The following is a 22,511-nucleotide window of genomic DNA, read 5'->3' as shown; positions in this document are numbered from 1 at the left end:
TTTTTGACTATATGTTACATTTTACTTAATATTTTAAAATATATTATAACTTGCATGAAACAAATCAACAACAAATTGGCATGAAAGAACATGCTCCTTTTGTCGTCCATCTTCTGGACATTGTAGTTTTAACATGGTAGGTACATTCTTAAGCTTAGGTTTAGTTAATATTCTCTGAGCACTATGGTTCTCTTTCCATCAAATGAATCAATTCATAAGTTGGTTAAAAACTGCTGTTACCTGCATAAAAAAGTAAATAAGCTGTTGTATTTGACCTCAAAGATCAGCTGGAGTATAAAATAGAAATACTAAAGTAAAGAAGACAATCAATATTTTTTATTTTGGTAGTTTAGGTTTTGTTTTTCTTGTTTGTTTGTTTAAAGTGTGTAGTAGGATTGGTTCATGTGTGTTTGCAGAGACGCAGAGCAGACAGAGCATGCCCCCAACACTCATGACAAGATTAATGTCTATAGACAGACGTTCATCCATCACCTAGGCTGGGTCCTGGCTTCTGTCCCAGACTAAAGCTGACGGGGGTCACATAGAGCGTCCTCCCATGTGTGCAGACCAGACATTGGCCTTCCCCTTATTCCTGGTCACATTTACCATTACAGAAGATCTATAAGAAGATAGTATTAGGAACAGTCCCAGGGTTGTATTTGACACAATTAACATTGTCGTTTCTCTCCCACCTCAGCTCTGTTACTCTCTCACGTTATTGTTCTCAGTCTTTCTCAAAATAAGGCTGTGTACCTGAGATCCAAAATCAGAATACTTTATTAATCCCTAAGGAAATTATGTGGGTTACAGTTGCTCCAAGACAGTAACAGTAATAGACTAAACTACTTAATTAATACAATATGTTACAGAGTTAACACATTTAAGAAATAGCACTAATATATACAAAGCGCTCAATTATAAATATCAAGAATATTAGACGGGTGGGAATATCACAGAGGTGAAATATATATGATTGACATGTACCTCTAACCTGTGAACATTGTCATTTGCTATTTTACTGTACAAAGGTACTGTGCAAAAGGTGTAACTATTTCAGTCTACATCGCATTAGGTAGAGGAGTTGTACAGGGAGATGGCCATGGGCAGGAATGATTTCCTGTGTGGTTCAGTGGTGCTTTTTGGAAATCTCAGTCTCTCACTGAACGTGCTCCTGTGACTAGCCAGCATGTCATGGAGTGGGTGGGTGGTATTATCCAGCATTCCATTTATCTTTGACAACATCTGCCCCTCAGACACTATCCTAAGGGAGTCTCGCTCCATCTCCACAACATTACTGGCCTTGCGGATCAGTTTATTTAGTCTGTTGGCATCTGCAATCCTCAACCTGCTCCCCCAGCACGCTGCAGTATAGAGGATGGCATTGGCCACAACAGACTCATAGAAAATCCTGAGCATTGTCAAAAAGATGTTGAAGGACCTCAGCCGCATCAGAAAATAGAGTCGACTCTGGCCCTTCTGTGGAGTGCAGTGGTGTTTTTAACCCAGTCCAGTTTATTGTCAATGTGTACTACAAGGTATTTATAGTCCTCCACAATGTCCACATTGACCGCCTGGATCAAAACAAGGGTCAAGGTTTTCCTTCAGTCTCCCCCCTTATGAAGATAGCCTGAATCATTTATCTCATTTTTCATTAGACTGGATTGCCTCATATATATTTGATGGGACTTTCTCTGTTAAATCATTGCATTTGTTCCAAGACTCTTGTGCACTGGTAGAAGGCACATTGCCTTCTACCAGTGCCAGTCTATTGGACAGGTGTCCATCCTAGTTCAGTGTCAGGCCTGGATAAGTGACTGGGTTTACTCCATATTTATATTCTGTTTTTCTAAACATATACATTGATAATAAATAATAAACTATGAAAATGAATAGCATGTCAGGTATTTTGTGTCCTTTTTCCAGTTTGTTATACTTTTATACAGTCTGCTGCTGTCTGCTGAGCTGCCTGGGGATGCTTCATTCACTTGGAAATAAGAGTTTACATGTACCATTATCCCATTAACATGAATAGGAGAAAAATGTGTGGCTGGATTTAGAAAGAATAAAAAAAATAGAATCAATAATCTTAGCTATGGATTAAAAACTATATATTTCACATTCAAGCACCACATTTTTTTTCTTACTAACAAAAGCCACATGGAAATTATAACCAGAACCCTAAATACTAAACTGAGAGTATAACCAAGCAATATGTTACAAGAGAAATGATGCAAAGCTCAAAACACCATACAACAGTAACAAGAAAGAGCCAGAAAGGAAAACATGATAGAGAAGACCTAAACAGCAGACAAACTAAGAATTAAATTAAACAAAATAATAATAAGAACTAAAAAGGACCCCCCACATACACACGCACACAAAATGCTGAGTCAAAGAGCAAGGACTGTGAAATCCACAGCAAATGCAGATCTTCTGTCGTGCGCCCTCCACATTTTAACTTTAGAAACTGAACCTAAATTTAATGCATTTGTTCAGTGAGCCAAAATAGAAGAGATTTGTCTCACTGAACAAGAAAAAAAAATGAAAAGCTGCACCTGAAGTAATTAAACTGCAATCAGAGTAGCAAGAGCACCTTGTATAAAATTCAAAGTGTTTGAAATTTTGCAAAAACATACACATTTTGTTCAGTTGTTGTGGGTAATGCTGATAATAAAATGTTATCATTTTTACTATGCTTGTTTCACATGTCCATTTTCTAAACATGTACTCTTACCAGTAGCACTTTATAAAGAGATAAAATCACTACCGAGCAAACCTGAGTTCATTTTATTGGTTCAGTCAACTTTTTTATTCACTTACCTGGATGATTGAGCATGCATCAGGATTAAAAATAGTAATATTGCTGTAATAAACAAAAAACTAACAAAACCCCATCTGAGTTTAATTTAAATAATACTGATAATCCAAAAAGCAGACAGTGTCACTACTGCAGGCTGAGAGCTTTTGGCAGCTGAAGCAGAAATGTCCACACAGATCCACTTCTTGGGAAACCCTTCATCTGCCGCCTAGGCTTCCAGGTTTTACCTTCCACTACGTATTCTAGAGTCATGCTTCTGTTCAGTGTAAACACACAGTCCCCTCTTACAACAGCAGTGAATAGTGAACCTTTACTGTTGGCGAAGTGTCCAGGCAGGGTTGACCACTGGCCCAAGCTCAGATTATAACAGTCTATGAGGCATCTTAGGAAGTCATCAGATGGGCCATTTCTTATGATGAAGAGGTTGTCCCTGTGGCCCACCATGCAGTGACCATAGCTTTGGTGCCTGATCAGTGTGGTAACTAGATGCCACTCATTTTCCCCAGATGCATACTCGTAGATCTCAGTGGTCTCCATTGGCCTCCATAAACACACAAATATCCTGCTCATGGTTTTGGTGCAAGCTGCTCCTGCTGCCGGCCGAGGTAGGTTAGCAGCAAATGTCCACGTTCTGTTTTTTACATTGTATATTTCCACAGACGACATTACTGTTCGCTCATACTCCCCTCCGATGGCATATAAATGACCATGGAGACCCATAAGGCTAAGATTGTAACGCAGCTGTGCTGGGCTGGGAATCCTGCTCCAGCTGTTGCTTTCAACACTGTAGCAAAAACAAGATTCCACAACTTGTTTATGGATGCCATGAATGCCACCAATTATGAACAGTTTGTTGTCTAAAACAGTCACTCCAGCCATTGAGGTGCTGGCCTCTAGTGGAAGATCTGTTAACACTTTCCAAGTATTGCCAGTTTCATTGAGGTAGCAGATGGTCCTTGAGGCAGCATGTACAGTTTCATCCAAACCACAGGTCACATGGGCTCCTACAGCCATGAAAACATGGGGGGTCAAAGACTCCACATAAGAGATAAGCTCTAATGGTAAGGTTTTCTTGACCTCTACCTCAAGGTCAGTGTACATGTCTCGAATGAACAGTGCTGCTGCATGGTACAGATCCATAAGTCCAAAGACTGCAGAGGTGTGATACATCAGCAGACAGTTTTCTGCATCAAGAAGGTCAATAAGATGCCTAGTAAGTGGGGGCACCTGCAAGAAAGCTGCACATTCAATGGCTTCCACAATGTCGTCCTCATCCAGAATTGGCTTCTCTCCATGTAAAACTGCTAAAGCTAAAAGGAATCCTTGAGCTCGCAGAGACTTGAGGTGGATTTCTTCCTGCTGACATTCCTTCATACCGGAGCGATACAGAGCTTGAAAATAGTCGCAGCTCTGCACCAGTAACATTTTCTCCTCAGAGAACTGTCTGTCTCCAACCACAATAGTTAGTTTAGCCGAGACGAGACCAGAGCCAGCACATGGTAGATACCTTTCACAGTCTGCACCATTGAAGCGGTCACTGTCCTCTGATTCTCCATTGTACACTGACATTATAACTTGCTGGCAGTAACAAATATCCTCTGTAAAAATTACACAACAGGTTAAAGCTCTTGGAGTAGAGCACAAGAGCAGTGACTCACTCTTTAGAGTGGATCAGTTATTGCACAGGCTTTAAAATAGAAGCAGCTAAATATAGCAGAGAACAAATGATCGGGGTCACATTCATGTAGTGGACAGGACTGAAAGGGGTGAATACAGGGTTAGTGGTTGTTGCTGATACAAAATCAAAAAATCAGTTTGCCCCAAATTTACATTTGCTTTTTGATATAAAACAAATATGCCTTAAGAAATCTTTTTTTAGTACAATACTTTTATAACTTAAAATTGCTACTTTATGGTATTTAACAACAGTGGTCTTGATGGTCTACACATAACATGGACAATCAATGGTACAACAAAATTAAATCTTCACATTGACCCAAAAAGTAACATATGAGTAACTGGAGCTTCCAATAGCAAATCATCTCCATTACCAGTCTTTAGCGAATGGTTTGGAAAAAAACAAAACAAAAACGACATCATATTAACTTTCTCTCACATTGTCCAACCAACCTTATTACCATAAACAATAATATCATTTTAATTCAAATATTAAAATCATTGCATTTTAACATTATTTATTTATTTATTTATTTATTCGTTTATTGTTGGGGGAAGCGCTTTTTCGTTTTTGGTGTGCTGCAGCATTGCCGAGTGACCGTCTCCGAATCCCTGCACTAGTCGCGTAAAGAATAAACTAGGCCGTGGGTTTCTCATTGAATTACGACTACATTTTCAAGAAAATGACTTCACATTTACCTAAAACATGGGGCCCCTTTGTTTTTTATTCCATTTAAGTGTGTTCGTGTAGTTTTAATGCAGCAAGCTTTGTGGTACAATTTGGTGTGTCAGCGGGGGTCAGGCGGAAGGATTTTCTTGTATATACTGGCAGCAGCGTTATAGCGGAGCAACCTCAGACTTCGGGGTTTGCGCTCTGTGGACCACATCCGGAATGGATTTTAGGTTATGTTTATCTCTCCCGTGAGAGGAGCCGAGGACTGTTTTTTTTTTTTTTTCCTGAGGATGTATAGCGCCAATAATTTCTCGGTGCGGTTGAATTATTCGGGAGAAGTCAGGAGCAGCATGCTGCTCTCTAAACTGGACACCCTCTCACACATGTCGTTCAGCATGGACCTGCCGGTGAAGCTCCTGCAAGGTAACAGCCTCGACTTCGCAGCTGTGTCCATTTCACGTCACTTTATTTTACCCGCCACGCTTCAAGTCTTAATCAGAAATGGATTATTCGAAGCCGGGATTTCGAATCGGGTTGGAAAATCTGGGTCATCTGATACAAAATACAGATTTTTCTGGACTTAGTTATTCATTTAGCTAACATGTGACTAAACTAAAATGAATTTTTTATTATTATTATTATTATTATTATTTTAAGTATTGAAATCAACTCAGCCTGAATGGAGCTAGGACACCTTTACCCCAATCGGAGGGACTTAAACCACTTAAAGTTTCATATATCTGCCGAATACATGGCGATCATTGTTTAAATTAGGACATTTTCAGGCCAAGGACGGGACCATTTTGACATCTAGGTGTCTTGTATAACGTAAAGTGAGTTTTTGTCTTTGCTTTAAACGTTGCAAGTGTATTCGGTGATGTGTACGTTTGTGTCGACGATTACACGCAGTTCTAATCGCGGGACGTACTATGTTGGGGTTTATTTGCAAAGTTGACATGACTTTAATTAGCCCTGACTTTTCTTCCCTGTGCTCTGCAGCCAACGCAGAGAAGCAGTCGCTTGAGAAGCAGTACCGGCTGGGTCCGGTTCTCGGCAGTGGGGGATTCGGTACCGTTTACTCAGCTGTTCGCCTCGCTGATGGTTTGCCGGTAAGAACCGAGGGGCGGCTTTGTTTTGGTCGCAGCACATGGCCAACTCTCATTGTCAAGATGCCTTGTAGCAGACAGCTGAGTTTCCTGTTTGACCCTTCAAAATCAAGCCGTACTTGAATGTTCGAGTTTAAAAACAATAACTGACAATCCTACTTAAATATTTTGTATTAGGCCTCAAGGTTCTTGCATTAAAAAGGAAGACTGAATTTGAGACTAAATGAAAACAATTATCTCAAATACGAATTAATTGAATCGAAATAATGAATTGACAGTCATTAATTTTTCAGTCTTTGTTAATTTGGTCCAGTCTTTCAACAGCCAGAATGAAGAGGCATTGTTTTATTTAAGACCAGTGTCTACATGACTTGTAGTCTGCTCTGAACTTAAATCTTGTTGTTTTCTCCAGTAAATGTGTCACATTCATATGAATTCAATTAATCTAGGCTTTGTTTTTGTTTTTTTAATTGTTGTTTTCAATTACAGCATCTCCTTAGTCTGTTAAAAGTATTGGCTTCTCGCCTACATTATCATTACAATTTTCCATAGCTGTAATTTTATCTATCATCATTTTATTATGTAATTAACAAAAAATTGAAAATTCCGTTTCTTTTTGTCAGTTCGGAATAAAAAAAAAAAAAAAACTTTTTCAGATGCTGCTTTTATTTAAAACCCACATCTGTCACTCTTACTTCCTCTTTTACTGCTATCAGCTGTGCAGCTTGACTCAGTGCTGGCATGCCTGGCTCATGTCTTTGTTGTCACAAAGAAAGCCGGTTATTAAACAAAAGTGCTTTACTCTCTGTTCCTTCTGCTAAATCTTTACTTATTGGAAGTAGGAATTTGACAATAATAGTTATTTTAATTACAGTGGGAAAATAAAGTTATTTCATAAATCAGGAACATTGTTAGACCAAAAGATTCATATTATCAGCATGCACAGATCTACCCTAAAGCTGCTGTATGATGGTTTGTATTTTAGTATAGAAAGAGAATTTATTCAGTTTTATTCTGAGGATATGTTTATAATATTTTGATGGTGTTTATTTACATGTAGGTGGCAGTGAAACATGTGAGCAAGGATCGGGTGACTGAGTGGGGTTCTCTGGTAAGGGCTGCCTGCATTTCTACTTGCAGTTTAACAGTTTTAATTGCCTTACTACCTGTTTTCTTACCACTTCAGCTTCTATTACTATGTGAAATTATCTTTCGTGTTCACAAATAGATGAATAAAATGAATATTAGGGGTGGGGGGAAAAAATCGATACTGTGTAGTATCGTGATATTTTGTTTGCTAATAATGTATCGATACAGGGACAGCAGAAATCGATATTTTGTTACAAAAAAAGTTTTTGTGGACTGGAACATGCTCCGACTTCAGAGCATGTTGATCCTTTTTCTGAGCAAGAATCCTGACATTCCTTCACTGTCCAAATGTGTTTAACTTTTTTTTTGGCAGCAATAAAGATGACAGTTTACTTATTTTAATTTAAGACATGTTTTATTTTAATTAAGTTTAAAACTTTTTTATTTAATGTAAAATTATATTTTGTTTTAATTTACTTTCAAATTCTTCAGTTGCTGAAGAGGCTGCATAGGTTTCACAAATTGCATAGTTCAGAATAGCTATAATTGTGCCAGATGGTTGCATTCAGTTAAGTTGGACTAGACTGTAAAACAAACCGATCAGTTTGTCAACAATAAAACTGACTGAAATGAGAGAGAGACTGAGTGTGAGACTTTGATATTAGATAAAATGAATATTGATAGTTTACCTTTATGTACAGAATCTGAATATCGCAAAATATTTTAAAAAATTGCAATAATATCGTATCGTGCGTTAAGTATTGCGATAATATCGTATCGTGAGATGTATGGTGATTCCCACCTCTAATGAATATGTCTGGTCAATAACTAAGTCTAACTTTCTACTGCTGCTATGTATGGCCCATGAAGCTTCTTACTGTGCCCCCAGTTTCCTTGTGTTCTTTGCATGCTTTGGTATAGTTGCATGACTGGTTATCATTAGACAAAAAAGCCACTGTCAGAGTGCGTGTGCTTCTGTAGGATGAGGTGCTTGTTGCATGAATGCATTAAATGATTTAAAAATCAGGATATAGGTTTTGTTTACCTTAACTTTATAAACTGCTGTAACAAAGGAACATCACAACTGTTGGGACAAATAAAGTATATCTTGTCTTTATAATCATAAATTTTTTACCAAGCAAAACACCCCAAACACCTTAGTTCCTTGTTTTTGGATTTGTTTGGATTTCCAGCAACCTGTTGGTCCTCATGTGCCATTCTTCATAAAAACCCACATGATCGTCTTCCTCTTCTTTGCATACTTTTATCTGTATTTAACTTGATGTCATTTAAAGGACGACATCCTGATTATTTAAATTGCTCTCTCAGTCCGGAGCTTTAATTCCTTTAGAGATTGTGCTGCTGAAGAAAGTGAGTGGGACCTTTGCTGGCGTGGTGCAGCTCTTGGATTGGTGGGAGCAGGCGGATGGCTGGTTTATAGCGATGGAGCATCCCAAGCCATGTCAGGACCTGTTTGATTACATCACAGAGCGTGGCGCTCTTGATGAGGAGGCAGCACGTGGCTTCTTCCTGCAGGTACTGGAGGCCATACGTCACTGCTATGCCTGTGGCGTTGTCCACCGTGATATTAAGGACGAGAACCTGCTGGTGGACCTGAGGACCGAGCAGGTCAAACTCATTGACTTTGGCTCAGGGGCTGTTCTTAAAGACACTGTCTACACAGAGTTTGATGGTGAGTCCAAATGTCCCATTATCTGTCACTATTTTGTGCTCCCACCCACACATCCCCCACTCACACACACAAAATTACTATTTAGAGATGGATCATTATGCTCAGAAAGTTGCCTTCATTGATGAGGAGGACATGTTCCTGACTCTATAGGCAGCCAGGAGTTGCAGCTGGAGCCATTGCTTGGCTTTAAAATGCCTGATGCTTTTCTGTATTTGTCCTCCCTGCAGGGACACGAGTATACAGTCCTCCAGAGTGGATCCGATTCCATCGATACTATGGGCGACCAGCCACCGTCTGGTCACTCGGTGTGCTGCTGTATGACATGGTGTGTGGCGACATCCCCTTTGAACATGACGAGGAGATCCTAACGGGACAGATCTATTTCAGGCGGAAAGTCTCCTCGGGTCAGTCTACCCAGTGATAGAAATTGTCTATTGTCTCTGTTCCTGTTTTGCAGCATTGGCATTTTTAGTGGCAAAGAGGGTGGGAAAACTGACCAATGAACTGACATCATACACACAAATGCTCACAAGCATGAAGCATGAAAGAGGCTATCCTGGGCTCTGTTTCATGAAACAACTTCATCCACTCTGAGTTGATTGACTCTATTTACTAACACACTGTGCCAGTGCAAGCTGGATTATGGCAGAAAAAGAAGTGCCAGTATTTACAAAGACAGTGCAATGACAAGATTGTGTATAAGAGCTGGAAACTCAGATTGTTGTGACTCACCCTATTGCAGGGGTCTCAGTCCTTGAGGGCCGGTGTCCCTGTTGCAACACACCTGAATAAAATTAGGTCATTAGCAAGAGCATAGAACTGCATGCTGAAGTGTCAACCCCTAACCCTACTCAAGTAAATTTAAGTTAATGTAAGTGTTTGGAAAAATGTACTTCTAAAAATACTTTTGCACCATGTTCATTCACTCATGAGCTGCTGTAAGATGAATCAAATGGCTGAATTGCCACCTCAGCATGCACTCAAGTTCTACAGTCTTGCTAATGACCTACTAATTGTCTTCAGGTGTGCTGCAATAGGGACACATGGAAAAGTTTCAGGACAGCGGCTCTCAAGGACTGGAGTTTGAGACCCCTGATATAAATGATTGGTCATTGGTCAGTGTGTTGTGCCTCAAGCTTTTGTACTAGTAGTTTCTTTCTGTTGCAGAGTGCCAGCAGCTGATTGGCTGGTGTTTGTGCCAGCAGCCGTCCGACCGGCCAACCCTGGAGCAGATCTTCCTCCACCCTTGGTTGATGGGCAGCAGGGCTCAGCGAACAGACGAGGCAGCCATCACACTTCATGCTGTCAAAGATAACACCTCCTGCTCCTTCTTGAATCCATCTTCCTCCTACTCCCCTCCCAACCAGTAGAATCTCATGGTGGGCATGGTTTGGACTTGACTGACAGCTGTTCTTCAGTGTCTATGACATGTCGGTGGGAGTTGTTCACAGTTGTGGATGAAGTTTGCTGCTGTGGCGCAGCTTTGTGCTGCGTTAAAAGTGCCTTGAATTTGTTTATTTAAAGCTGCTATGGGGAAAGTGTCATTCATTGGCAAAAACCAGACTGCAAAGGGAGAGAATCTCTAGACCAGGGCTGCCCAATCCCAGTCCTCAAGAGCTACTATCCTGCAGCTTTTAGATGCATCCCTACTCCAACACAGCTGAATCAAATGGTTTGATTACCTCTTCAGCATGCCATCATGTTTGGTAAAGGCCTTATAACAAGCCATTCATTTGATTCGGGTGTGTGGGAACAAGGATGCATCTAAAAGCTGCAGGACGGTAACTCTCGAGGACCGGGATTGGGCACCCCTGCTCTAGACGTTGAAAATGAAAACATTTTTGAACATCTGGTTAAATTCTGCTGTGTGCAGCCACATCAGGGCAATGGAACATCTAATCGTCTGTAAGGCTGCAGGGGATTTTAAGTCTTCCAGATATATTTAGTTAGTCTGCAATGTAACACTTTTTTGTTTGTTTGTTTTTTGTTTCTTGTTTCTATGGTTAAACAATCATCTGGACAGTCGGTTTTTTAGTTGATTGGGTTTTTTTTCTCGCAGGGCTGATTTTACTTAAAATGTGTCCACATCCAGTGTGCTTGACAGGGAATACCTGCAGTCAACCTCATCTGTTTGTCAGGGTATAAGATGCACAGTCAATGCAAATATTGTGTTTTTTATTTTGAAAACATGCATTTTTGTTATATGTATATACTTTTGTATGCATTTATTGTATTTTGTTATCTTCTTTATTGTTTTTTAAAATATTTTATTTGTTGACATTTTGAAATGTAGAATCCTGGCAGGAAAGGTTTCTTCATGGACATTATTCCAATTAAACTTTTTTTTATATATATATTTTTATATAGAAGCAGATAATATTGGTCTCAATTCTTTTCACTATACTACACAGCTTTTCCCTGTCACAGCTGCCACCACCAGTACTCTGACTCAGTCTTTCTCTATTAATAGCTGTCAATCAGGGTCAAGGCCCTCATAATGTAGGTATGATCAGCTTTGAAGAGCAGAACTGTCTACAGGAACATTTATGGCAAGCCAAATATAATAAGTTTGTTTAATACTCTACACACAAGCGTGACGGCCAGCAGTAATGTTGGCCACTCATGTAGGTTATGTTGTACGGCTCTGCAGAAACATGTAGTCATGTAAAAATATGGCAACTGTTTTACTTTGCGTGCTGGAAAGCTAAAAGTTGACAACTGCCAGACAGGTGCCAATCTCTCCTTCACATGGTTAATTTTTATGTGACTGAATAACAAATAAGTAAAGGTTAAAAACACTTTTTTAACTTAAAGAAATCCTACACAGTCCTACTCTGTGCAAACCAGGATTTGCATGTAGCCGGAGTTTACCATTGCCTGGTATATACCCTCTTAGTATGTTACTGGACTGCAGTATGTCTCTCCTGAACCAGGGGAAGTTGTCGGAGGGCTGGTGCCGTGGAACATCATGAGGATGTGTCCATGCTGCCCGCATCTCCAGCACTTCTGCCCTGACAATTGCACGGCTTCTGAACAGCTGGGCACAGTTTCTGTGGCTGCCGGGAATTGTGGAGAGACAATGCATTTAATCAAAGGAAATGGCTGCTGCTCAGCAGAACCTTGAGAAACCTTGTTAAGGCCAGGTCTGCCTGACTTCCTGCCGCTGGCCTCGGCTGCTCCCGCGATGGAGCTAGCCGCACTGCCGGATGGTCCTCAGCCAGGGTCACGGCAATCTCAAGGCTCGAGGACCGGTGACAGCGGATTCACTTTGCTGTCCCAGCCAGGAGCCCCTCCATGGATTGCTCCAGAACCACCATGTTCAGCACGAAAACTTCTCGCGGGGAAGGGTCAGGCTGCAGCCACCTGGCCACAACATCATGCACCTACCTAGCTAAGGCAAAAGGCCAGTCCCCCATCTGACAAGAGACCCAGCAAGTCTAGGATTGCCACTGGACTGCATCAAATGATGTACATGCTGTAATTTGGAGGCTGAGGGCTGTGGAACATCTGTTTCATTTGTTAAAAAAAAATCTAAAGTAAAGCGTAAAAATTCATCTTTACGTTTTCTTCCTTGAAGGCTTTATGAGTTTTTGTACATGTGCGTCTGTGTGTTTAAGTGTGCAAGTAAATGAGTGAGTTTGTTTCTGCAAGCCTTTAAAGTGAAATGTGGTGGCTGCAATGTTGAGAAGCAAGTATATTAGCATTCTGAAGTTTGCCCTGTGCTTTGATGCAAAGTTCTTGTGTTGAGGGTATGTTGGTGTACATGTTAATCAATATTAACAATAATTCAGTGTCCAAGTTCAAATCCCTCAGGTCAGTGGCTCAGTTTTACTGGCCCATGTACATTTTTATTGGCTTGGGATTTTTAATTTTTTTTAGAAAAGATATTTTTAAATATTAACGCAATTTAATCGAGTCAGTATTTTATAATATTTCACTTTCAGTCTGAAAAATGTTATGAAACTACAAACCTATAACAACTCCGGTCACAAGACTGAGGCAGTTAAGTGTGTTCTTCTGTCATGCAGACAATCCATGAGAATAAGGAAAGAAATGATGGAAACTGAGTCAAGGACATAATGTACAACGTAGAAGTGGCGTACAGTGATTTAGTAAGGGCAGCACTATTCAGTTTTCCTCAGAGGTAGCAAAAGTGCAGACATTCTGTACTTAAGTAGAAGTACAGATACTTATGTTATAAATACTGTAAAAGTTAAAGTACTGATTTTACTTCTTTACTCAATGAAAAGTGAAAAAGTGCAGCCTCTGAAATGTACTCAAAGTAAGAAAGTAAAAAGTAGTCTTTTAAGGCCATTTGCAGGCTACGAGTTATTACTGTGCAAAGCCAACTGAATCCTGTATTAATATGATAAAATTATATTAGTACAAAGGAATATAAACTTTCAGTCCTAATATGCTTTATGCTAAACAGTATAAAACTGGTATGAAGGTGGAATTCAGTGAATGAATCTACGTATCGTCACCAAAAATGTAAAATAATTTCCAATTCCCTTCATTTAACCTACCCATGACCAAGAACATCACAGCTTCTGTGCACCAGTCCGACACAGTACAGCAAACCAACCTGTTTATCCTGCATTAAACTGCACAGTATTTTCATGCAACCTTTCAATAATACAAAGTTACTAAGCTATACCTCAGTTTGTTTTGCAGGATGTTTCACAATATGAAACATCCTGCAAAACAATGTCATATACAGAGCAAATATCTTATTTTTAAAAATGAGGATTTACATGTTAGCTTTAAATTTCCCCCTCATCAAATCCCACTGGCTAGGCCTTAATTTTAAATACAACTTCTCTTCTTCCTATCCTGTCCTGACTTTCTTATCTTTTTCCACCTCTGAGTAAAGTTAAGTGTAGCAGCAGATACACCTTTAGCTAGCAGACACACTGTGTGAGAAACAAACAGTCTGTGTCTTTGTTGAGCTGACATAAACCTTACATTTGAAAATACTTACACTTACAAAATGTTACCCCCTTTGTACATGCTTCTCTTCTGTAGAGCTAGGTAGATGCTGAAGTACGCTAACCCCTGGTGATTGACACACCATTAGGACTATCTTTCATGTTTTACTGTGTTGGCTCAAATCGGTTTAATGTTTGAAGGCCCGCTGTGGCATGAAATTAAAAATCACTTCAAATATGTTAAACCGAAAGTAGTCTATTTTGAAAATGAAAGGAGTGGGAAGTACAGATATTTATGTGAAAATGTAGGAGGAAAAGTAACGTTTTCAGAAAAATAAATACTCAAGTACAATTTTCAGGTATCTATACTTTACTTAAGTACATTAACGAAATATTTGTACTTCGTTACTTCCCACCTCTGGCGACATAAGAGGATCAAGAAGCAAAATGATTGGCTAGTGACCTTAAATGATTCGACAATCCTACAGGAGGCAGTAATGCACTATCCTGGATGCGAATTGCCGTTAAACACCAAAGAAGAAGAAGAGGCGGAAGGACGAAAAGAAGAAGAGCCTTTTCACAGTCGACAACAGCAAAGCCCACGTGAAAGTAAGTGAGTCTGGATGTCGTGAACCAGTCTTTGTGTTTTTACGTGTTTTGTGTAGTATGAACTTGAATTTAATTCACACAAAGACGCTTACCTACCTTCAAACAACAAGGACGGACAGCCATGCAGCGGGTCTTCTCCTGTAGTAACCGAAATCCAAATGCAACAATACTCAAGAAATACAGCCTGTGTTATACAGACAGCTTCCATTATAGCGATAATAGCTCTAAAAGAATAGGGGCCATTGTGACTGTGTGTTTTCCTTCAGAGGGGTCATAGGTCAATATGGGTCGGTCCTCCAAAGACAAACGAGACATTTACTATCGACTGGCCAAAGAGGAGGGCTGGAGAGCGAGGAGCGCCTTCAAGCTGCTGCAGCTCGATCAAGAGTTCAACTTGTTCACAGGTGAGACCCATAGGTCACCTGAGAAAGACTTTTATCAATAGTTTAGTATATGTATAATATGTAGAAAAGGGGTTCTTTAGAAAACCCTGATGTGACTTTTTCATGATATAAAATGATTTAGTATTGAGATGTTTTGTCATGAGCTTATAGGGCATACATTCTTACAAACCTTCTAATGTGGCTAAATTAAAATAATTCTGTAAAGAATAGTGGGCCAAAATTTCTCCACAGTGACATGAAAAACTCACTGCCAGCCCTTGTACTATTGTGTCTGTTGATAAATGTCTGTTTTCTTCTTTTTTAGGTGTAAACAGAGCAGTGGATCTCTGTGCAGCCCCTGGAAGTTGGAGTCAGGTTCTCAGCCGGAAACTCAGGTAACATGTTACTTATTTTAATATGCCAACATATAGTGAACATATCCTAGCTGAGCAAAAATGATTTGCATGGCTGCAGTATATTACACTTTTATACAACAAATCTTTCTTTTTTAGAAATATACCATTAAAGAAATAACATGGGCCTTAGAGTTGAACTCTTATCCTATTCCTCTTTTTATAGCATATAAACTGCTGCAGGGGTGTATTCTCATATTTATATGGTGTTTTCACAACTGCGGTGTTTAATCCATTTCAATTGAACTCCCGGTTCATTTTCCTACCTGGTGCAGTTCATTTGTGCAAGTGTGAACACAGTATTCGTAATGAGATGTGAACCAAAACAACCCCACCAAGACAATTTGGAGGAGGTGGTCTCAGTACCATTACAAATAAACTCCAGAGCAGTTTGTTTATGTGTCAACCTGATCCAACTACGTCACGAGTTTGAGCTATAAAAAACCCCACCCCATAGCCATCCATGTATGCTTGTTTTCTCAGTGCAGAAAGGTACTATAGATGTGCAAAGGTCTGTACGGGCTAGCAACAAGCTCTGAAATGAAAGTAAATTCTGTGTTCTCCAATAAACCAGAACACAGCACCTTCTTCCTGTATTTACTTTTGTTGCACTTGCCCCAGACACATCTGGCTAATGAGCTGACTGAACATTCTCATGTGGTTTATAGTGACGCATTTTAGATCTTCCTCAGTATGAAAACAAACTAACCCACAGGAAAAAGCTACAAGTTTACAAACTCATCAACTGATTTGGATCAAATTAACAAACTATAGGTATGAAAACACCTATAGGATTAAAAAAGGTGTTGGAAATACCAGAATATCATGCTAAGAATAACACACCATCCTTATGCTGCTCTTGTTGTTTCTGCACCAAGTGACCCCTAGACTGGCATCAGCTGTGGTTGTCTTTAAATCTAATCTGAACACATTTATTAAGCTTTCAACGCCTAATCTCTGGGACTGTGGATGGAGGACAGTTTGTTGCTGTGATATTTTATGTAAATTGTGTGAATATGTGTTTAAATGAATTTTTTGGAGCTGCTTTATTTCTATTATAAAGTATTTGGATTATGATATGTGATATATTCATAAAATGTGTCTACTTACTAAAAAACTATTCTGTGCATTTTGTTTGTTTGATTGTTTTTATTAAAAGAGGGTGTGCGGAGAAAGCTGAAAAGGGTGAGAGCGGTGAGGAAGTGAAGATTGTGGCAGTGGACCTTCAGGCCATGGCTCCTCTGCCCGGAGTTACTCAAATCCAGGGAGACATCACCAAGGTAGGGACATAAGCACAATGATGTCAGTAATCACAGTAACTCAACTCGTAGGCGTGGAGGAGTGAAGACCTATGTCAATGTCTTTCTCCTAGGTGTCAACAGCTCAGGAAATAATTCGCCACTTTGAGGGTCACCCGGCCGACCTTGTAGTGTGTGACGGAGCTCCAGATGGTGAGAGGCTTGCTTTCTGTCTGACGTCGTTGGTTCTTAAGTCTCCTCTGTCCCCCTCTTGTTGTTCTTATTCTATTTCTTATGTTCTTTTCTTAGTAACTGGACTCCACGATGTGGATGAATACATCCAGGCTCAGCTCCTGTTAGCTGTGAGTACAGAGATGTGTTTGATTGCACTGTCAGATTTCTTGTGATGTCACGCTAACAGCTGTTTGTTTCTTAGGCTTTGAACATTACCACACATGTCCTGAAGCCTGGAGGAACGTTTGTGGCTAAGGTGAGCTCAGGATTTGTGGTAATTCATAAATGTACACTTATAACATTTGATGTTAAATAAATGAGTCCTGTCTGCCAGAGAGGTGACAGTCATTTAAAATCCATCCACCCATTCTCTTAAAGTCTCATGGACACTTCCCGTCCTTCTTTTCCTGCTGTCATTTATGACAGACGAACTGTCAAGCTATTGCCACAGCAGTAGTAGTGCTGTAATGCAACAATAGTGACAGAGTATTATATGTCAAATGTATATATCAAAAGTATTGTACATCAAATGTGAGCACTAAAGCATCCAAGGTCCCATGAAATTTTAAGTATAACATAAGTGCATAACTTTTTGGTTTACTTAACAAGAAGTAAAACTTAGCTAAACTAACCAAACCTTGGAACTCTTCAGGAGGCGGCACAATAATGTTGCACGCTAAAACTGAATTTGAAAAATATTTTCTACCTGGGTTTGGTTGGCTTTCTTACACAGCTGCGTAAAACCTTCCTTTTCCACCATTTGAATTAGCCCTGTTGTGGGTCCTGGGTTTCATGTCTCTTGTCAGATTGGCCTGTAATGACAGCCGGGCTTTTACTCTCTCTGACAGATTTTCAGAGGTAAAGATGTGACACTGCTGTACTCCCAGCTGAAGCTCTTCTTCGATGGTGTGACCTGCACCAAGCCTCGCAGCAGCAGGAACTCCAGCATCGGTGAGCCACCACAGTCATAACCCACTCGCATGGATCTAATAGAAGGAAAATCTCATCTCCATTTCATTTATTTATTTTATTATGAAATCCAAAGCAAAGAAATTTATATTTGCTGTGGATTTTATTACATGTTTCAGCAGCACTCACACACAGGCGGTGGGCTACACAAAATCTTATACTAATAATGAATGGCTGCCTGGTCTTATAAAATCGTTTGGAGATTCTCTCTGAGGAACTTTCTAATCCAGTATCCATTGTTTGATTTTACACACCCATTCCCATCTCAAACATTTGAATGACCTCTGTTGACATACTGCGTGAATGATCTGTCTTTCTGTGTACAGAGGCCTTCGTGGTCTGTCAGAATTACTCTCCTCCCAAAGGCTACATCCCCAACATGTCTAATCCTCTGCTGGATCACTCCTATGGTAATTATCAATCATTTAACCACATAAGTCTTTACTTTGCTATCTGAACTGGATCAGGAAACTGTACTTGGGTCAGAATTATCACCCTGTTCTATGTGTTCAAACTAGTCATTGAAAAAATGTAAACCAAGTCTAAATAATAGTTTTCTCATGTTTTCAACCATGTAGTTTTAGTTGCAAGACAATAAGTTGTCTTAAAATTTACAGACGTAAATTACTAAGTGTGTAACATACATTGTATTGCCAAAAGTATTAGTTCATTTGCCTTTACACACATATGAACTAGACTGACATCCTATTCTTAATCCATAGTGTTTAATATATTGGTGGGCAACCCTTTGCAGCTATCACAGCTTTTGACTCTTCTTGGAAAGTTTTCTACAATGTTTAGGAGTGTATTTATATTTTTAGAAGCACATTTGTGAGGTCAGACACTGATGTTGGATGAAAAAGGCCTGGCTCACAGTGTCCACTCTAATTCATCCTAAAGATGTTCTATTAGGTTGAGGTCAGAACTCAGTCAAATTGTTCTACACCAAACTCTTTCATCCATCCCTTTATGGACCTTGTTTTGTGCACTTGTGTACAGTCATGGTGCAACAGGAAAATACCATTCCCAAACTGTTTCCACAAAGTTGGGAGTATGAAATTGTCCAAAATGTCTTGGTATGCTGAAGCATTAAGAGTTTCTCTCATTGAAACAAATGGGCTGAGCCCAAGTCTTGAAAAACAACCCCACACCATAATCCCCCCTCTACTTTATACTTGGCACTCTGCAGTAAGAAAAGTACCGTTCCCATGGCAACCGCCAAACCCAGACTTCTCCATCAGATGGAGAAGTGTGATTTGTCACTTCAAGAGACACCTCTGCACTGATCCAGTGAGTCCAGTGATGACATGCATTGTGCTTGGTGATGTAAAGCTTGGGTGCAGCTGCTCAGACATGCAAACCCATTCCATGAAACACTATTCACTGTTTATGAACTAATCTGAAGGCTACATGACGTTTAGAGGTCTGTAGCAAAAGTTGGCGACCATTGCGTACTATGCACCTCAGTATCAGCTGACCCTGCTCTGTCATTTTACATGGCCACTACTTCATGGCTGTCCTTCCCAATCGTTTCCACTAGTTGGTATAACACCACTAACAGTTGACTGTGGAATATTTAGTAGTGAGGAAATTTCACCACTGGACTTCCATCCTATCATGTAACACGCTGGAATTCACTGAGCTCCTCAGAGCGAGACGTTCCTTCAAACATGTTTGTAGAAGCAGTCTGCATGCCTAGGAGCTTGATTTTATACACTTGTGACCATGGAGTTGGTTGGAACACTTGAATTAAATTATTTGGATGAGTGAGTGAATGCTTTTGGCAAAATTGTGTATGCTAACAATAATTTTGTGGCCACATTTGGTAATTCTTTTAAAAAATACCCTGTGGAGTTTTCTTGCACATAAGCAAAAGTTATATTTAGTAAGTTTTATTCAAAGCTAAAGTTTAAATACTACATTTTTTCCATCTGTAGGTCCTGCCACGTGTTTCTTTTTCCTTGCTTTTTCCTTTTTTCCTTGCTTGCACATTAAGCCAACACAAGCTAGATACCAAACCATGGTGTATTGCATGAACAGAACCTCAGACTGTGCAGCACTGCATTACACATCTTTTGCTTCTTCCTTTGAATGTTGAATTAACTTTTGCATAGTCTCTTTCTGCAGCATAAATTCACACCTATAAGTTTCTCTTCTGGTCTCTGTGCTTAAGATGTGGATTTTAACCAGTTAGAAGGTCCAAACCGTGTCATTGTCCCATTCCTGGCGTGTGGTGACCTCAGTGCCTTTGACTCTGACAGAACCTACCCTTTGCAGGTGAGCTGCTTTATCCTCTTGATCCTGATACAGAGTCAAACTTGCCAACCAAACTTAAAGTAGACATGAAACCGTATGTGTATAAAGGTTAATTTACACCATGGAGCCCTGCTCTCAAAAACTGACAGATATAACTCCGTCTGTGAAGCTGTATTTAAGATAGAAGTGCTTACAGATTTTATAACATGTTTAGCGCCATCTTGTGCCAGTACGGAACGTGTCATCACTGGTTGGTTGGGGCTAATAGACACATTAGTTTGTGTTAGCTAACTAGTGACAGAACTGATAAATCTGTGGAAAGCACTAAACTACACTAAAACTAAAAATCAGTCTAAAGGGGGAGGGGGGTCACTTTTGTGCTGTCTCTGGCTGCAACAATGAGTTTTATGTTAAAACTGAGGATATACTGTCCACTTTCACTCTGTTTCTTAAGCAATCAGTGGTTTGTTATTGTTTTGCTAGCTAATTGTGACACGGGGAAATCCAGCTGTTAGCTGTAATGTTCAGGTTTGTAAAGCACTTTATAAATGAGAACTGTGTGGAAGAGAGTGTGCTTGAGCCAGGTGACAGGTGGTTCACCAGCCCAACAAGCTGGAGTCAGAAGTTGATATTTCCTCCTCTGGCCGAGTGTACTGAGTGGGGAAATCAGCAGATGCAATAAGCTCTATTTTATGCAATAAAATCTCTTTTCTCAAGCACGCCCAGACAGTTTACAACATAGCAGCACGCTACATGCACATCACACCACAAACGTAACTATGTTTCTTACCGAAGCACGATCGGGAATCCCATCAGCACGTCTGCAGGGAAAGTAGGTCAATGTGTATACTGACAGAAGATGACATTAAACATGTTTTAAAAACTTACTTTTTTTAGCAGAGCTCCATGGTGTAAATTAGTCTTTATATGTGTAGTGTTTCATGTCCACTTTAATTAATGTATTTTGAAAAAATTTTCTGTTTGAGTGTAATTTTTAATTAAACTTTTGTTTTTCTTGTGATGTCTTGGTTATCCCTTGCTTTATATTTTTTTCACTCTAATATGGAATGCATAATTATTCCAATATCTTAATACTGAATTTTAATGGTTTAGTAATAAATGAGTGAAATATAATAGGGGGTGCAGTTTTGCTTGACTCACCGTTCAAAAATAATCCTTATTTACCTACATACATAAATGCTGTTGAACAAATTGTCCAAAGAAATTAATGTATTTTTCTCTTTGCTGTCTTTGTGTCCTGGCTGTTTCTTGCCTTTCCTCAGCTTGATGCTGGTAAAGAGTACCAGTATACGCCCCCTGCTCAGCCACCCATACGTCCCCCATACCAGCAGGCCTGCCATCTCCGCAAAAAGAACCTGCTGTCCAGAGAGGATGCTCCATCAGTCTGTCCCACCCAGAGCCAAGATGAGCCAGAGCCAAACGCTGAATCAACCTGATCCAAATCAGTTATGCTCTTGGTGGTTTGAAGAAAAAAAACAAACAAAAAACAAAATCGGCCAACACCTGGATACGGTGGATAGTTACTATTAAAAGAACTCTTTCCTGACAGATGAGAAGATGGCTAACAGTTTAATTTCTATGAGGCCTGTAGTGGCATGTCTATCAACAAAGACACAGGAGGCTGTTTTGAATGTTTTTTCTAAGCAGAGATGTATGTTTTTATTGGTTTGTATTTTGATGCAAAATTCTTTGAAACAAATGTTTTTATCCATTACTTTTAAATTGAGAAAAATATTATTTTAAGCCAAACCAGGCACAGTCAATGTTATGTTATTTTTTCCATGACTAATAATTGTTCAGTTGTCACACTATAATAAAATTGTATTTTAAAAAAAAAGTGAAATAAAAGCACTCACTATGGTGATGTTTAGTATTTAATAATGCCACTCTTGCCAATAACCCCAAGGATTATCTACTTGGAACAGTAATAGTTTTAAAATATATACCTAATATAAACCGTAAGTCTCATGTTATGAGACTTACGGATGGTATTTTTAACTCACTGCTCCGCATTTATACTGGTGCAGTTTTTACTTATTATATATATTTTTTAAAAACACGAGACATTTTTTCAGGATCATAAAAATAGATCAATATATGGTTGACTGATATTATTGGCAGTGCCAGAAGTATGCATAAAGGCTGTCAAAAATCATTTTATGCAAAGAGAAACTACCAGTTGTAGTCGGTCACGATCACTAATGAGAAGTTAATATGCCTTCGCCTTCTCAGGTTAGCATTGTGGAACTTTCAACATCACTACCTGAGTATATATTTGGGCCAGTATGTATACTTATAAATCCACATGGATTAGAGAAAATTCAAAATAAATTCAGATTCAGTCATAAAAGATATATTAATGTACATTAAATGTATATATTTAATGCAATCATTTAAAAGAAAA

General features: G+C 39.4%; 3 protein-coding genes across 3 annotated transcripts; 2 read left to right on the top strand and 1 right to left on the bottom strand.

The window, feature by feature from the left end:
* Positions 1-2,091: 2,091 nt before the first annotated feature.
* kbtbd13b (kelch repeat and BTB domain containing 13b) lies at positions 2,092-4,438 on the bottom strand. Its single transcript, XM_086302428.1, has one exon. The coding sequence runs from the start codon at positions 4,385-4,387 to the stop codon at positions 2,945-2,947; it is 1,443 nt and encodes a 480-aa protein (XP_086158554.1). The 5' UTR covers positions 4,388-4,438; the 3' UTR covers positions 2,092-2,944.
* An 849-nt stretch (positions 4,439-5,287) lies between these two features.
* On the top strand, positions 5,288-11,972 carry LOC147325224 (serine/threonine-protein kinase pim-3-like). The gene is made up of 6 exons (XM_086299632.1): positions 5,288-5,591; positions 6,168-6,277; positions 7,335-7,385; positions 8,693-9,056; positions 9,284-9,460; positions 10,224-11,972. Exons 1-6 carry the CDS (start codon positions 5,402-5,404, stop codon positions 10,424-10,426), a joined length of 1,095 nt encoding a protein of 364 aa, XP_086155758.1. The 5' UTR covers positions 5,288-5,401; the 3' UTR covers positions 10,427-11,972.
* Positions 11,973-14,463: 2,491 nt separating this feature from the next.
* Positions 14,464-21,968, top strand: ftsj1 (FtsJ RNA 2'-O-methyltransferase 1). The gene is made up of 11 exons (XM_086299631.1): positions 14,464-14,593; positions 14,860-14,997; positions 15,302-15,371; positions 16,549-16,669; positions 16,762-16,840; positions 16,937-16,989; positions 17,064-17,117; positions 17,710-17,812; positions 18,157-18,240; positions 20,004-20,107; positions 21,370-21,968. The coding sequence occupies exons 2-11, from the start codon at positions 14,877-14,879 to the stop codon at positions 21,541-21,543; spliced, it is 963 nt and encodes a 320-aa protein (XP_086155757.1). The 5' UTR covers positions 14,464-14,593; positions 14,860-14,876; the 3' UTR covers positions 21,544-21,968.
* Positions 21,969-22,511: the final 543 nt, after the last annotated feature.

This window comes from Aulonocara sp. 'chitande type north' Nkhata Bay, linkage group LG7 (genome assembly GCF_057382095.1).
Source record: "Aulonocara sp. 'chitande type north' Nkhata Bay isolate Kocher_YH1m ecotype deep benthic linkage group LG7, A_spYH_male_GT1.1, whole genome shotgun sequence".
In the NCBI taxonomy this organism is placed as follows: Eukaryota; Metazoa; Chordata; class Actinopteri; order Cichliformes; family Cichlidae; genus Aulonocara; species Aulonocara sp. 'chitande type north' Nkhata Bay.
Note: the sequence above shows the minus strand (reverse complement) of the source record. Positions and strands in the feature narration are given on the sequence as shown.

Coding starts and splice junctions, on each gene's coding strand:
- kbtbd13b (XM_086302428.1), bottom strand. CDS start 4,387: ATGTCAGTGTACAATGGAGAATCAGAGGACAGTGACCGCTTCAATGGT.
- LOC147325224 (XM_086299632.1), top strand. CDS start 5,402: ATGTTTATCTCTCCCGTGAGAGGAGCCGAGGACTGTTTTTTTTTTTTT. Junction 5,592..6,167: donor GCCGGTGAAGCTCCTGCAAG/GTAACAGCCTCG, acceptor TGTGCTCTGCAG/CCAACGCAGAGAAGCAGTCG. Junction 6,278..7,334: donor GCCTCGCTGATGGTTTGCCG/GTAAGAACCGAG, acceptor ATTTACATGTAG/GTGGCAGTGAAACATGTGAG.
- ftsj1 (XM_086299631.1), top strand. CDS start 14,877: ATGGGTCGGTCCTCCAAAGACAAACGAGACATTTACTATCGACTGGCC. Junction 16,670..16,761: donor TCCAGGGAGACATCACCAAG/GTAGGGACATAA, acceptor TCTTTCTCCTAG/GTGTCAACAGCTCAGGAAAT. Junction 20,108..21,369: donor ACAGAACCTACCCTTTGCAG/GTGAGCTGCTTT, acceptor GCCTTTCCTCAG/CTTGATGCTGGTAAAGAGTA.